This window comes from Homalodisca vitripennis, chromosome X (assembly GCF_021130785.1).
Source record: "Homalodisca vitripennis isolate AUS2020 chromosome X, UT_GWSS_2.1, whole genome shotgun sequence".
Classification (NCBI taxonomy): domain Eukaryota; kingdom Metazoa; phylum Arthropoda; class Insecta; order Hemiptera; family Cicadellidae; genus Homalodisca; species Homalodisca vitripennis.
The window spans coordinates 23,784,175-23,799,262 of record NC_060215.1 but is presented as its reverse complement, the minus strand read 5'-3'; the positions used below and the strand labels follow the sequence as shown (position 1 = coordinate 23,799,262).

Here is a 15,088-nt window from a genome sequence, read left to right as displayed (position 1 = left end):
AGCTAAACTCTGTAAGTAAATAACAATTTCGATTTCAAGTTCAACCGAATTGCAAATCCAGACATTAGAATCTGGATAATCATGAGCAACCCAAACTAAAAAAAACTATACATTTTATAAAAACATTTATAATGTAAATGGAACCTGTATAAAATGTATAATTTCAAAATTAAAAAATATACGAATACAGTGGACCTAAAACAGATCAAATAATAAGTTAATTGTAGATTTATAAAAGTATATTGATTTTTAATAATGAAGTGAGTTCTAGTTCCTTTCCTGGGTTTTCAGGCTGAATGTGATTTGGAAATTGTGTCTGAAAATTTTAAAGCAGTATACAAACAAAAAATGGAAGTTTAAAGAAATCAGCTCACATGTACATGCTATGCTTTCAGTTTATTGCATATTAAACAACGTCTCTAAATTCTGCTACATTCTTTGTTGAAAGTGTAATAGCATTTTGGACATTTTTCATTGTTACATGTTGGCAACAGTGTTACACTTAACAGCTGGGTTCTTTACTTCAGTCCGGACTTTAAGCGGTTTGTGTATGAGTCAGGCATGACACACATCTTTTTAAGTGGCAATCCACTGCAGCACATTGTACGTTTAAACTGCATGCTTGTGTGTTGTTTTTTCACACTTGAGGAATAGGGCAGATTCCAATCCTCGTGTTTTGTATTTCGCCACATATAACGATGGCAAATGTCCAGAATCTTACCTTGCCGTACGTTTTGGACACATCTTTCTTTTACTGGCTTAATTTACAGTTATCGCTAATCTAAGAGTCCTTAACTGAATTTCAGTAGGATTTGTAATAAAATTTAACACAATTTTAATACAGTTAAAACCATTGTAAATTTATACAATTATCGTAATTCATTACTTATTCAATAGCATAAAGTGTAAGCTCTTTACTTTTATATGGAATTAGATTCTTTATTCTTATTCAATTAGTGTAAAATCTGACCAAATCTTCAGCTAAAGTTGAGTTAGAATGTTCCATTGTTATTAATTTGTTTTGCATCTTAATTCAAATACTCTGATATGACTATTTATATCAAGTTAGCTATGTCTCAGTAAACACAATGTTATACCAGTTTGCATCATTACACGCCATGCTTCTAGTTTGCATCATTACGCGCCATGCTTCTAGTTTGCATCATTACGCGCCATGCTTCTAGTTTGCATCATTACGCGCCATGCTTCTAGTTTGCATCATTACGCGCCATGCTTCTAGTTTGCATCATTACGCGCCATGCTTCTAGTTTGCATCATTACGTGCCATGCTTCTAGTTTGCATCATTACGCGCCATGCTTCTAGTTTGCATCATTACGCGCCATGCTTCTAGTTTGCATCATTACGCGCCATGCTTCTAGTTTGCATCATTACGCGCCATGCTTCTAGTTTGCATCCATTGAGCTGAACCTTTATATCAACCGTGATTTAGTTGGCATTCAACATTTTTCATTTCATATTCAGGTTTCCCTACTAAGATTCCTGATACTATTTATTGATGTTTGAAAAGCTGAAATTACTACTGAATAAATGCTTTGATGCACTTGCACACTTCTAGTAGTTGAACAATTTTCAAACATTTTTAATGAATCGTGTTGGGATCACATTGAAAGTTAACACAGAAGAGTGTTTAATCTCTGTACCAATCTAAAAAATTTCACAACTTTTGATTTAAATATTTTACGTCATCAACCACAACGGTTGTTGAAAATCATATTCCTCAAACATGGTATGCTGTATCAGCCAATACAGATACATCATACAGATAATGTCCGTATGGTGTGTCTGTTCACTACACAATTACTCACCAAAAAATAACTCAGTTGAACGAAAATGGTTGATTGTCTACATCGCATATCATATACGAGTATGAGAATCCCTACATTTCCACATTTGATAAAGCAATTTGAATAGTTTTGAAAAATTGCAAAAGCATTCAAGCATTAAACATTCGAATATTTTAGTAAGTAAAACTAATGATGCAAAATAATACAACTGAAATCGAGATGTAAAAAACCCTCAAGATTACTATTTTGTAAATTTTAAAAGTGCTTTCCAAGCGTGTTAATTGTTTTATACTATAATACAAGGTGTGCCTAGAAAATAACTGCACTGTTTCAACTAGTTAGAAGAGGTTCACGATTAGACATTATGTCGGTAAAATGCAGAGCTCCGAGAAAGGACAATGTCCTATGTGAAGTATTTGTTGTACAATGCACAAGGAAAACCTTAATAATTTTGTATGGTGATTATTTTTTGTCACTTAGAAATTACACATGCAGTGGAAAACTAATTCAGTAAAAACGGTAACTAATATTGAAAAAATTATAAAATTATTTAGGAAGTAGGAGTTTGTAAGAAGATGATGTGACATATCTCCCGCTCAGAGAGCTTGTCTGTTTAAACAGTGTTGTGCTGCGTTGGACAATACTCGTCTGAAACGGCTACGATACTCGGCTGAAAAGCTCTGAGTATGTTGAGGCGATGCGATCGAGGGCAACAGATTACTCAGGAAAACACAGGATCTTCCGAAAAATGAAAATGACTTCCAATGTAGCGACTCAAAATAGAATACTTGCATGGCGAAGGGGGGGGGGTACCTGGGGTACTTTGGAAAGACGATTATTTTTGTTGTATTTTAAGTAACAATGAATATGTCATCTCGCAGCTCCAGTCTGGGTTTTCAAGTAACACCTTTATTAAGAATGTACAGTAAAATATCACAAATAATTTATTAAAAGGTTCATTAAAGTCATACAAAAAAACCAATGAAAGAGAAATATGATTAGATTATAGACTCAATCATTGGTGTTCTACTGAATACAATGAAAGAGCCAAATCCACTCCCTTCTGTGTCAATTGTTAGTAACCAGAACACTGTAAACATCGTATAGGGAATCCATACCATATATTCTCGGTACATGATTTGTCAACACCACAAACAGTAAAACTCATTGGCTCTTTCTTAAGGCAAGTTGGTTGCATTTTATTATGATATGAAATTATTAATATTCTAAAACCATAATATATACAAAAATCATCACAATTTTATTTATTCGCTTTTAAACGTTAATTTCAGTTGAAGCTGATATATTGTACAGCAATAAATATGTATGACACACAATAAGAATTACAATACAACCGGAATATATACGCTAGCAGAAATGTAATATTAGACAGCTATCAGAGTAATGCGTTTGCATAATCACAAGTGTCTTCAGTGTTCCTTTCTCAACACATAACAAACTCAGCTACTTCAATCTCTTGTATAATTGTAAAGGATAACAATATAAGAAAAGTATTAAAGTCTCTGAATAAACCTTTTTGAGCTGAAAAATTTTTCCTTAACTGGAGTAAATAAAATCATAGACAATTCACAGACTCCACAACTTTTCCCTGCTTCTCATTACTTATAGCTCTCATAAAATTGAGAAATAGGCAAATTGTAATTATTATTTCTAGAATCGCTTGATTCCAGCAGTATTAATTTATCTCTTTATTTTTCGGCCTTTTGTGCTCGATCCCAACACAGTTTTATTAAATGTTAATCCACAAAATAATGATTATGATTGTTAAACCAGTCGATACCCCAGTTGAAGATTTAACTCTCGGATTGGAATTGTGATTTCTTTTAGATTTTTTGTCTAACCCATATTATCAAGTTAGTGTTTCCTTGACATATTTAAATTAATGAAATGATGAACCATCGTCAGAATAAATTTATTATCAGATTGGGCATTACATAATTGCAATAGATTTACTCCAAAAGTGAGTTTTTCGAAATTATCGATGTTTTCGTAAAATCTTCTATTAGATAACCAAACACATACACACGTACAAATGCGCGCTCAAACACAGAACATTTCCACTGACATCTAAACATGATACAAACCATAACCGACATGCCAATGTTTTTATAAAATAATAAACAAAACAAAATGTCCAAAAGTAATGAGAAGTATTTACTTTCTTCATAACGATAGAAGTGCAAAATACGATACAAAGTGTTACTTGTATGGCTTAGACAGTTTAAGATAAAATATAAGAGTAGTGATCAAATCTCATCAAATTTACAATGAAGTTTTAAACGAGGTAGTAAAAAAAAATCATGAATGAAAATTTACTGGTACATAAAGTACTGTGCTACACTAAGAGTTTATACAAGAATAAAAATTAAATTAAGGTAAAACATACAATGATAAATGACACCCATCATTTTTAAAAATAAGCGTACTCAAGAAATTGTCATTTAGAGTATTTCAGAAATATAACACTTCAATATTGTTATAGTAAATTTAAATGGTTCTTCAGGTACACAATTCAACTAATGTATTTTATATTTGAAACATAAAATAGTTGGTGGATAATTAAAGGTGCACAGCGATTGACATCTGTGTACCACTGGTTAGATTGGGCACGTTCATAGATGTAACATTACAGTTAATATAATCTTAAGTACAAGAATCATCGCAACTTATGAGGCTAGACTCAACAATGTCATTATTTACAAAACTCAGATACAATGATTAAACTTAACTAACTGTCATTGTTTTAGGATCTCCTTAAACAAAAAAAGGTTAAAAAAATTATGTTACTGTACGTGCATGTTTATATATATATATATTTACATATGTAAATAAATCTACAAGCTTAACTACTAGGTTGGTTTAACTCAAATTAGGCATGGATCTGTAGTGTGCTAATACCTCCGAACTATTTCCTATTTAACTTCACCACTGTTTTGATTAAAAACCCCGATATTTCCTCAAAAAACAACGCTAATAATTTTCATTAAATTTTTGTGTGTCCATTATATTTTCACAAAATACTATCAACATCTCCATTAAATATTTGTTCAACAATTACAAAAATGTAATTTTAGACAAAAAGTACATTTAAACCATGATAGAGATCATAAACACATGATTGTAATTGAGTTCAATTAACATTTAAGTACAATGTATAAATAGACCTATTTTTTGAACAATTAAAAATATTCTAGCATTTTAAAATCCAATAAATTATGATTTTTTTTTATATAAAACTTATAAAAAATATAAAAGATATTGTTTGACAAGGATTGGAATTTGATTGTACAGACAAATACAATTGAAACCACAGATGCCCCCTGCCAGAAGTATCATTCTGGAAATTTACAGAATATGAAATAAAATCTATACTATATGAAAGGAGTTTGTGGTACATTTTGGTACAATTTAATTGTTCTGTGGTAAAAGGTTTATCAGTTTATAACCCTTTTAACCCCAACGTCTGTATAGTGCGGACGTGCACTTTTTATTATTCTACTGCCCACATATTTCACCAAATACTTTGAAATTCCACAGGCTTATGTACAAAGATTATTGTATCAAAATATACTAGTTTGTAAAGCTTTAACTTCTTATTTTGTCAGTCTGTGATTGAGAAATTGCAATTCATCTCAGCTGACTGCTCACTGATAGTTGCATACAGCTGTATTTCACTACGTTGTGAATATTCCACCTTGCTTCATGCTTTTAGGTTAAAACAGTATAAAGTATAGCAGTTAAATTTTAGTTTGTTATTTATTTGATTTGAAAAGGAGTAAAAGGAATCGTTGTCTCCTAAAATACACCAATTAGTAACTTAGTTGTAAGTGGCATGGATGTGGGCAGTGACGACAATTTTTGTGATAAAATTATTTTCTAGTGATGAATATTTTATACTAAAACTTTTTTATTTTGTAAATATAACCTATAAACAGTTTAAAGTATTTTATCAGAAATAATTGAGGTTTTACGTTATGAACTATGAATCTCAAAGCTCGTGTTACATTTACTTGCACAGAAATGGAAAGAAAAGAAAAATGACACACCCTAACAAAAATTGATGTTATACAACTTGTAAATAAAGTAGGCCCATAATTTTAGTTTCCTTACATTAAGAATTAAATTTAACATACAATGAATAGATACTTGCGTATTAAATATTTGTAGCTATATGGTTTTCGTCAACAAACTTGGAGTTAAAAATTTGTTATTTATTTTATGTATATATAAATACTATAAAATTAATATTTAGGATATGATTTTTTATCCATGTTTCTGTAAACTACATTTACTAAGAAGTGAAACAAAAATAATTAGTTTTGATAACTTAAAAATAGCCTAGTCATGAGTTGTTTACAAAACTCATACATTTTTTTCTAAATGGCTTGGGATTTTTGGGACATCACTTGACATATTGGTTGGGGTTTAAAGGGTTAAAAATGTAAATGTATTTTTGATCAAACACACATAAAACGTAATTTTAATTTGTATAAACGCAGCAATGGAGAAACAGTTTAAAATGTCATAGAAATGATTTGCTAAAACAATTTATATTCAATATGTAATTAGTAAAATTACAGTAACAATTAAAAAACAGTAACTAACCACGTTAATTAGGAAATCACATAAATAATTCACATCATAAGTGTACTAAATCTTTCACTGTAATTAAATTCAATGTTTCCTGACATTGAAAATACAATAACATAGTGACATTAAATAAATTATATACAGGAAGCATTTTACTGCCTTAAAATAAATGTGTATGTATATATATATATATATATATATATATATATATATATATATACTTTCTTAAAAACTTTGATCAAATAACAACTAACAGACATGGGACAAGTGCTTAAAGTACTGTTAATAGCAGATGAAATATGATGTTATTGTTCTAATGTTAAAATCTGAATATTGAAAACAGTGACTGGAACTCATATTTGAGTTTTAAACATTAAAATCTGAATATGCACTAAACCACATATAGATTACATTTTAAACAATTGAATCCCATGGATAAAAATACACAAAATTTAAACTAAAATATATATATATACAATATGATTATTTACAAATTTTAAACAATAACATGGAAGAAAAGTTATAAATATCCAATGACTATGATCAACATTTTAAAACAATGATCTCATATTTTAAATAAATAAATAAATTGATAACATTAATAACCATGCAGTCTCTTTTAAGCACCTTTTTAAAAATATAAAAGAACATTTGAAGGGAAAAATGATCACTTGTGTCAAATACAACTAAATAACTAATTAAGCAAAGAAAGAAATCCACTATATCATAATTTATAATATGAAAATGTTAATCTAATTAAAACCAATGAAAGAAGGAAAGAATCGATGAATGAATGAAAACAGCAGCTTTTTGAAAGCGACCACTACGGAGGGATGTAGGCTCAATACCAACACATTATCACAGTTACACATTGTCCCGGTAGTCATGAAGCTGCCTATCAATATACAATCTGTGGCTATATACACTACAGGTCTGCATCTAATTGTCTATGAGGGACGTAGTTGGAGTGGCCGAGCCTCACATATTGGGACGGAGGATCGCTCTCGCCCGCCATCACGTAACCTTTACTGGGGGTAGTCACGGCCTGCTCCTTTTCCGCCCAGCACGGAGGGTGGGCCACGTACATGGGCGGGGCAGGGGCCGGCACGGCTGGTGGGAGTGACACGTAGCCACTGGCGCTCACCGGTGGTCTCCATACTCCACCTGCCACTCCTCCCAGAAGCGAGTAGCCTGTCATTCCTCCCTCCACCTACACATGATAATTACATTTAATGTGAAACAAAAACATCTTTTGTTATTTTAGACTTTAGGAAAAAAAATCCTCTTGACCAGAAGATTTAACGTTTTGTAAAGATCTCAAATACTGAGTTAATAGTATGCAAGGAAAATTTAGGCATAGAAATAACGCTTTGAGTGCCGCAAATAAAATATTTTGGCCAAAAAGTGCCAGAAATCTTGTTAGTGTACATGCGAGAAGCGCTATATCTTTTTCTATTTAGGAGAATAAACATAAAAATGTATGAATACATTTTTTAAATCGGTTTTGTAAAAACATTATAAATACAATAAAATTAAAATATGCAATGAAAAAAAAATGTTCTTGTGGACTTTTTGATATTATGAACATAAAAACACATTTTCTTATTTGACCCATAAAAATTATTTTACATGATTTTATTTATCCTATAGAGGGTTTTTAATAAAGAGTATTTAAAAATAAAGAGCATTTCTTCACCAAAAGCGTCTCATAACATCAAAAACGTTTCAGAAAGTTTTGTTCAGTTTCACACAAAACTTAACACAATCATATTGCTCTTCTTTTCAACACGAATAGCCAAAATCCATCAAACTAACCTCAAACAAGCTTTGGTTAATTTTGTTTCAGTGATGTTAGGAGTGATCTGAAACACTAGTTGTGTTACAGTTGAGTCAGATAATACACTGCTGCTAACTGCATCACTATGCGACATTTCGTTCTCATACTATATAAAAAGTCCTGGAACTTTCTGATCACTCCTTCTATATAAAGATTACTTGATTTTTTTATGTATAAAAATTTAATTTCTTCTTGTATTATTATTTTATTTAAAACCACACATTTTTCTTAAATTACATTTGAAAAAATGTCAATCCCTGAAGTTAATCTAATACATACTGTCAAAGAATTCAAATTGTTATATTTAACACATTTTTGTTGCAACTGGCTACTATATTGTCCTAAATGTCCATACATCTTTGCAGAGATATCAAAACATGTTTTTAATATTTCTTTGTCTTAAAGGAAAATAGTCTTAACTCTTTAATTAAAAAAAAATTAACCCAATTAAAAACCAAATTTTACAATTACAAATTTTTAATATGTATATATATTTACAGTTAATGCTCTACAAAATGGTACAAATTGGATGTATAACATTTATTTTCAAATCAAATAGACATTTTTTCACAAAATCATGTTTCACAAAAGATTTTGTTTGCATATTATATAAAAGTAAAATTAAAATCATGGGAACCTAATGAGTCTTAAGATTCATCTTCCAGATCTCTCTGGTAGTTTGGAAACATTATACAAATCTTTAAATTTAGTTCCAAGTTACGTTTTATCATGAGAAAAAAATAGGTCTGCGTGCAAGAAACAGCGGATTTTATAGATATACAAAAAACATTATAAAAAGTTAACATAAACATATTATTATAGATGTACATTGAAAAATATTTTAAAGAAACATTTTACTGAGAAGATTGTAAAGTTTGACTGAAGTATTGTTACCTCGCCAAGGTTCGGTGTGGACTTGACGAGACACGAGCTACTGCCACCTAACATGACGTACGGCTCTCCGCGTTCCCACCGCGTGCTGCTTTCACTGCTGGTCGATGGAGCCTTGTTGCGCTGACGAAGCGAAGTAGGAGGTGACGCAGAGTCACTGAATACCCCATCCAGAGAGGTCGCTCTCTACAACACATCAATTATAGATTCGTTTACAGAACTAACATTTTTAATATCTTTAAAGCAAAATTTGTGGAAGTATAATAGTAAAGTTAATCTGCCTCTTCATTTATATTGCTTGCCGACAGTCAAATTGGTTATGTAATACTAGGCAAATCAAATATGAACGGTAATTTTCAAAATTATGTTTATTGAATAATATTATACAGAAACTATACCTTCAACATTTTTCAATGTAGTCTCCTGCATTATCTACACACTTCTGCCACCGATTTGGAAGCTTGAATATTCCCTGTTCATAAAAAGATTGAGGGCGAATTGTTAACCAACCGTGCACGTGCTTTTCGACGTCTTCATTGTTTTCAAATCGTTTTCCTCCAAGTGATTCTTTCAGGGGCGCAAACAAAAAATAGTCACAAGGGGACAGGTCTGGACTGTAAGGAGGGTGTTCGAGAGTTTCCCAGCCCATTTCTTCCCTTGTCAACAATGCAGTGTGAGGCCTTGCGTTGTCATGGAGAAGGATGACATCAAAATGGGCACACCTCGTCTTTTGTTCCGGTAACTGGTTTTTGCTGACTGTAGCACCTGGCAGTAGTAAGCCGCATTCACTGTTCGTTGATCGTGAAGAAAATCAATGAGTAGAACGCCCCTTGAGTCAACAAAAATTGTTGCAAGACCTTTTCCGGCTGAGAGACGAGTTTTGGCTTTCACTGGGCAGCCTTCATCCTTCCTTTACCACTCCTTACTTGCCATTTTCGATTCCGGAGTGTAATGGTGGACCCACGTCTCATCACATGTGACGATGCGCCTCAAAAAATCTTCACCTTCTTCTTGAAATCGTTGCAGAAGTCTCCCAGCAATCTCCGATCTGACCTGTTTTTGATTTCCAGTCAACAACCTCGGAACCCAGCGAGCACTAATTTTTCTGAAGCCAAGGTGGTCTGTGATTGCAGACTGAACACTCCCGTAGCTGATACCAATTTCCGACGAGATTTCTTGAACAGTTAACCGGCGATCACCTTCAATAAGCTGTCGAACTGCACTAATGTTGTCATCTGTAAGACTTGACCTTGGGCGTCGACCGTGACTTTCGTTTTCAACACATTCTCGGCCATCCCTAAATTCTCTGGCCCACGTATACACTTGATTTTGAGACAGAGTAGTGTCCCCAAACTGTGCCTGCAAACGAGTAAAAATTTCCGAAGGCTTAACACCTTCATTTGTTAAAAATTTTATGACGATGCGTTGCGCAATAGATGGATGTACCTCTCGCTCGGTCATGGCTGTACTGAAGGCAGAACACAACGCTAGTGTGAAGCAAGCAGTTCCTCCCCACTCCTATTAAGCAAAACGACAATCGCCCACAGCCGCATCACGTCCGTCCGAACGTGTTTGGTACAGTCAACAGCAAAATTACCGTTTATATTTGATTTGCCCTCGTAAATGTTAACCCTTACACACACAGCCCTATTCACATTTAAGGCTGTTGCTCCGCAACCGTCCATTATTTTTAGGCCTAGTTTGAACTATTGTATTCTCCATGAAATTTCCTATACATATCATATAGTATAGTGTGTATTCATGTTCCTAATGTTTGCTGGCTTAAATGAATCCAACAGTTTTCTTTTGACCTGGCAATAGACGAGATAACAGCTGTCTACTCGTCTCGTCACTGTTTTGTTTGCAGACTTTGCGTACTGTTATTGTCAGTATATTATTGTTTATCGCGTTGTTTGTTTTACCTGTAAATTTTTAGGTTATTAGTTTGTCATGGAAAATGTTGGTTCTAGTGATATTCTTGAATTGTGAAACTCTTAGTTCTGACGAGGAAAGTGATGTGCCCGCTGATGAAATACCGGATAGTGTTTCGTTACAGGATTTTTTGTCAAGCAGTGAAGACGAAAGAAAACCTACTTAGTGATAAAGATTCAAGTGCATCTAACTCTGAAATCCCCCTTGTACATAGACTTCCACAACCTCCACAACCCCCACAACCTCGTACTTGGATCCAAGTACTTCCACCCGAGCCAGACAGAAATACTGAAGCTGAGTTCAGCGTAAGAAACCCTGGAATCAAAGACTGTCCTGCCAGAAACTCTAGGCGTATAGAATATTTTTACCTTTTCTTTACCAACTACAAATGGAATCTGATAACAAACGAAACTAACTTTTATGCTGCAAAAACTATAAGAGACAAAAGGAATTCTGGTGAGCTTAGACGATTTTCTAGGCTGAAAGAAAGGGTTCACCTCACAGTAAGTGAAATAAAAACCTTTATAGCATTGATACTAAATATGGGACTAGTAAGTAAAAAAAATGTAGTTGATTACTTGGAGTACCAAAAGTAATAGATTCCATCCATTTTTCCCCGAGAACATGACTCTGAGAAAATTTCAACTTATTAGCTCTATCATGTATTCATGTAAGCCGCTCTCAAAATGTACATCGTAGTGATCCAAATTTTGATTCATGGAATAAAATTAGGACATTTTATGATTATTTCAATTTAAATCTAAAAGAGCATTTTGTACCTTGGCAAAATCTTGCAATGGACAGTTCCTTATAGCTATGAAAAACCGTTGTGAATTTATAATGTACATGCCGAATAAAAAACATGCCCGGTATGAAATACAAAAATTTGAGATGTGTGATAGCAACAAAAATTATGTTTTGAATGTGGCATTGTACACTGGAAAAGACTTTTTAACACAAAATCCAGGCTCATTCATACAAAAAGTTGTGATTGACCAGTTAGTTAACTTCTTGTAACCTTCTAAATAAAGGTCAACATGTTTTCACAGATAATTACTACACTAAACTCCCACTGGCCCGTGAATTACTAAGTAATAAAACATTTTTGACTGGAACAATAAATAGAAATTCTAAAGAATCGTGTAAGAATATCATTGCTGCTCATTTGGGGGAGCAACAAAGTATTTACTACAGGCAAGGTGAAATTTTGCTTGTAAAATACAAACAAACAAAATCTAGGAAACCTGTATATTTATTAACAACTGGCTGTCACTCTGAAAATAAATTAATTACCAGCAAAAGTGGACTGCAAGCAGTAAAACCAGTTGTTATAAATAAATACAACTTACAAATGGGCGGTGTGGACAGCAGTGACAAGAGATCTATCACCTTTCTTGCGTAAGACAAAGCAAGAAGTATTGGAAAAAGATATAGTTCAATATGCTTAACATCGCGATGTTCAATGCCTACATATTGTATTTCCAAAACTCAGACAAGCCTATGGCAAGAGATGATTTTGTAGATTCAGTGGTTCAAGAATTAGTAAGAAAAGAAACCATTCCTGACACTTTGGTTGCAGGTCCACACCAAGTAGGCCCTAGTAAAAAACATGCAATTGTTCATTTAGAAGGAAAAAAAGAAAGGGTTTGCATAATTTGCGCAAAAGACCCTACAGTAAAAAGTAAGACAAGTGTATACTGGTGCCCAGGCTGCAACTGTGGCATTCATCCACTGTGCTATGACAAACTAAGCCACTATTATAGGCCCTACACTACTGGGAGGAAAAGACAAGCCTCTTCTAGTGACTCGAAATAAAAAAAAAAAAACCAGTTTGTACATAGATTAAGTTTTTCCCATCTAACTTTTTTGTTCTTCTAAATAGAAAAAAATGTATAGGAAGTAATTTGTTTAGAATAAAATTGTGTATATTCTGTGTATTTGACATTATTTTGTAGCTCCAGTAGTTTCAAAGTGACGGACAGCAGAACTCAAAAATTATTTTTTCTAAAAGAAAATCTTTACACATCTACAATGATATTCATCTGAAAATAAAGGTAAGGAGCCAAATATTATATTTATTCTTATTCTATAGTTCATAAGGAAAACAAAAAAATATATTGTTGCTAGGTTATAACTTAGATAATATTTTCTAAAAATAATTTTAACAATCACGGCACCGAAAACGGCCTGCCACTGAGACCACAACTGATCGCCACTTATAGGGTTAAATCTATTGACTCTGAATTTTACACTGGGCTATTCAAAGCATCCACGGTCAGTGAACTAACTGTGACTAAAAACATTTTAAACAGTTTCGGTTTTTATAACGTGTAGTTGCTCCATGTGATGCTGCCCAGATTTTGAATTGGTTGTGGCATATGCTCCGGTTCAGTTAAAGTGTAGTGCCTCATGTTGGTTACAAGATGTGTCGTTGGCCGGTTACTATACCGTGGGTCGAAGTCCCACCATAGATCAAATGTATTAGGGTTGGTGTCGTGGTTCGTGATCTAAATTAATGTAATCTCACGGTCCAAGTAGGCTAAATCCTTGTGTAGATAAAAAAACTCGCTGTGTTAATTTTGAAGATAAAGGTGATTGATTAATTGTATATTTACAAGTGTTCACAGTACTTTCTGGATTGTCACTGATTTAACACAAATTTAAATTTTAAATCTAAAAAGTGAATATGCATTTTCTAAAGGTGAAAAATCTAATTTTAAGTGCGATAGCTGTTTGGAGCAAACTAGTCTGCTTGAAACATGACGTGAGTACATCACCTGCCAGTTGTTATTGCTGTTGAAAGTGAGGGAATTGAGGACAATACATGTAAATGTTTTTGATTTTATTAAAATATTGACTGATCAAATTTTCTGATCTAACAAATAATCAGCTTGAACTTAGAAAACAATTAAATATTCTGCAAAATGAAAACGCTAAACTAACTTCAATGGTGAATAATCACTCAGATGCTATTGGTGACATTTTTACTGGTACCAGCAGTATTTCTTATGCTAGTGTATTAAAATCCGCTATGCCGAAAATTGACTCTTCTTTAGTTACAAAAGATTTGAATAATAAAAATAACAACATCTTTGATGCAGTTAGAAATGTCAATGACAAAACATATTTTGACTCCAGCGGTCGAAACTTTCTCAATCTCAAAGCCAAAGCAAAGAAATTTCAGTGCTGCCAACCAAAACTTTGGCAGACATGAAAGGAAACCTGTCTGAAACAAAAAAAATCGAGAAAGCAAAGGCGTCCTGACACAAGGAGAAGACAGCTAGGCTTCATGAAAACAAAGCTATACCATCCACATTGCGTACCAAGTCTACAACAGATGTTCCTTCTGTTGTTGCGTCATTGAATAGGGAACAGGTGGTTTTGGAATTGGAAGAGGAACCTGAGGACTCCAATAGTGGATTTATTGAAGTGAGAAAACGTAACAGCAAGCAAACTAGGAAGGTTATGAATAACTACAAAAGGTCTAAGTTCTTAACGGGCCGTGCTTCCTGTTAATGATGATAAACTGAAAATTGTAGAAAAACATAAGCATATCTTTGTTTTCGAGATTTGCTGAAAGGTGTAGAAAGTGAAGAACATTAAGCAATATGTAATTGCTCGTGTGAAAGGAAAGGTAATAATAACTGTGAAGTGACAAAATTAAAAAGTAGGTATCCAGATTACAGATAATTTAAAGTGGGTGTCCCATTGTCCCAGTGGAATACTGTGTATGATGAAGACTTCTGGCCTGAAGGAACTTATGTAAGTCGGTTTTGTAAATAAACGCAAAAGTTCTGGGGAGAAAGGAACCCATGAAGCTTCTTTTTTGGAAAACATACAGGTGAATTCACAAGTCACATAGTTTATGGTTCTACACACTCCACTAAGGATGAGTCTCAAGTTGAGGTTAGTGGCAATGCATCTTTTGAAGTCAAACTTGTACTTATTAATCTTCAATCAATAAAAAACAAATTAAACCTATTGGACATTTTTCAATCGTACTATTTTATG

At 33.1% G+C, this 15,088-nt stretch overlaps 1 protein-coding gene across 3 annotated transcripts in view; it reads right to left on the bottom strand.

Moving 5' to 3' along the window:
* Window positions 1–6,615: 6,615 nt before the first annotated feature.
* Window positions 6,616–15,088, bottom strand: part of LOC124368784 (cytokine receptor) — a 98,377-nt gene continuing 89,904 nt past the window's right edge. For 2 of the 3 annotated variants that reach the window (XM_046826153.1, XM_046826154.1), the window contains exons 23-24: window positions 9,149–9,331; window positions 6,616–7,627 (exon numbers count right to left, since the gene is read on the bottom strand). In XM_046826153.1, coding sequence (XP_046682109.1) covers window positions 7,343–7,627; window positions 9,149–9,331 — 468 coding nt within the window. In that variant the 3' untranslated portion in view covers window positions 6,616–7,342. The remainder of the gene's footprint in view (window positions 7,628–9,148; window positions 9,332–15,088) is intronic. The other variant, XM_046826155.1, reaches the window with a different exon arrangement.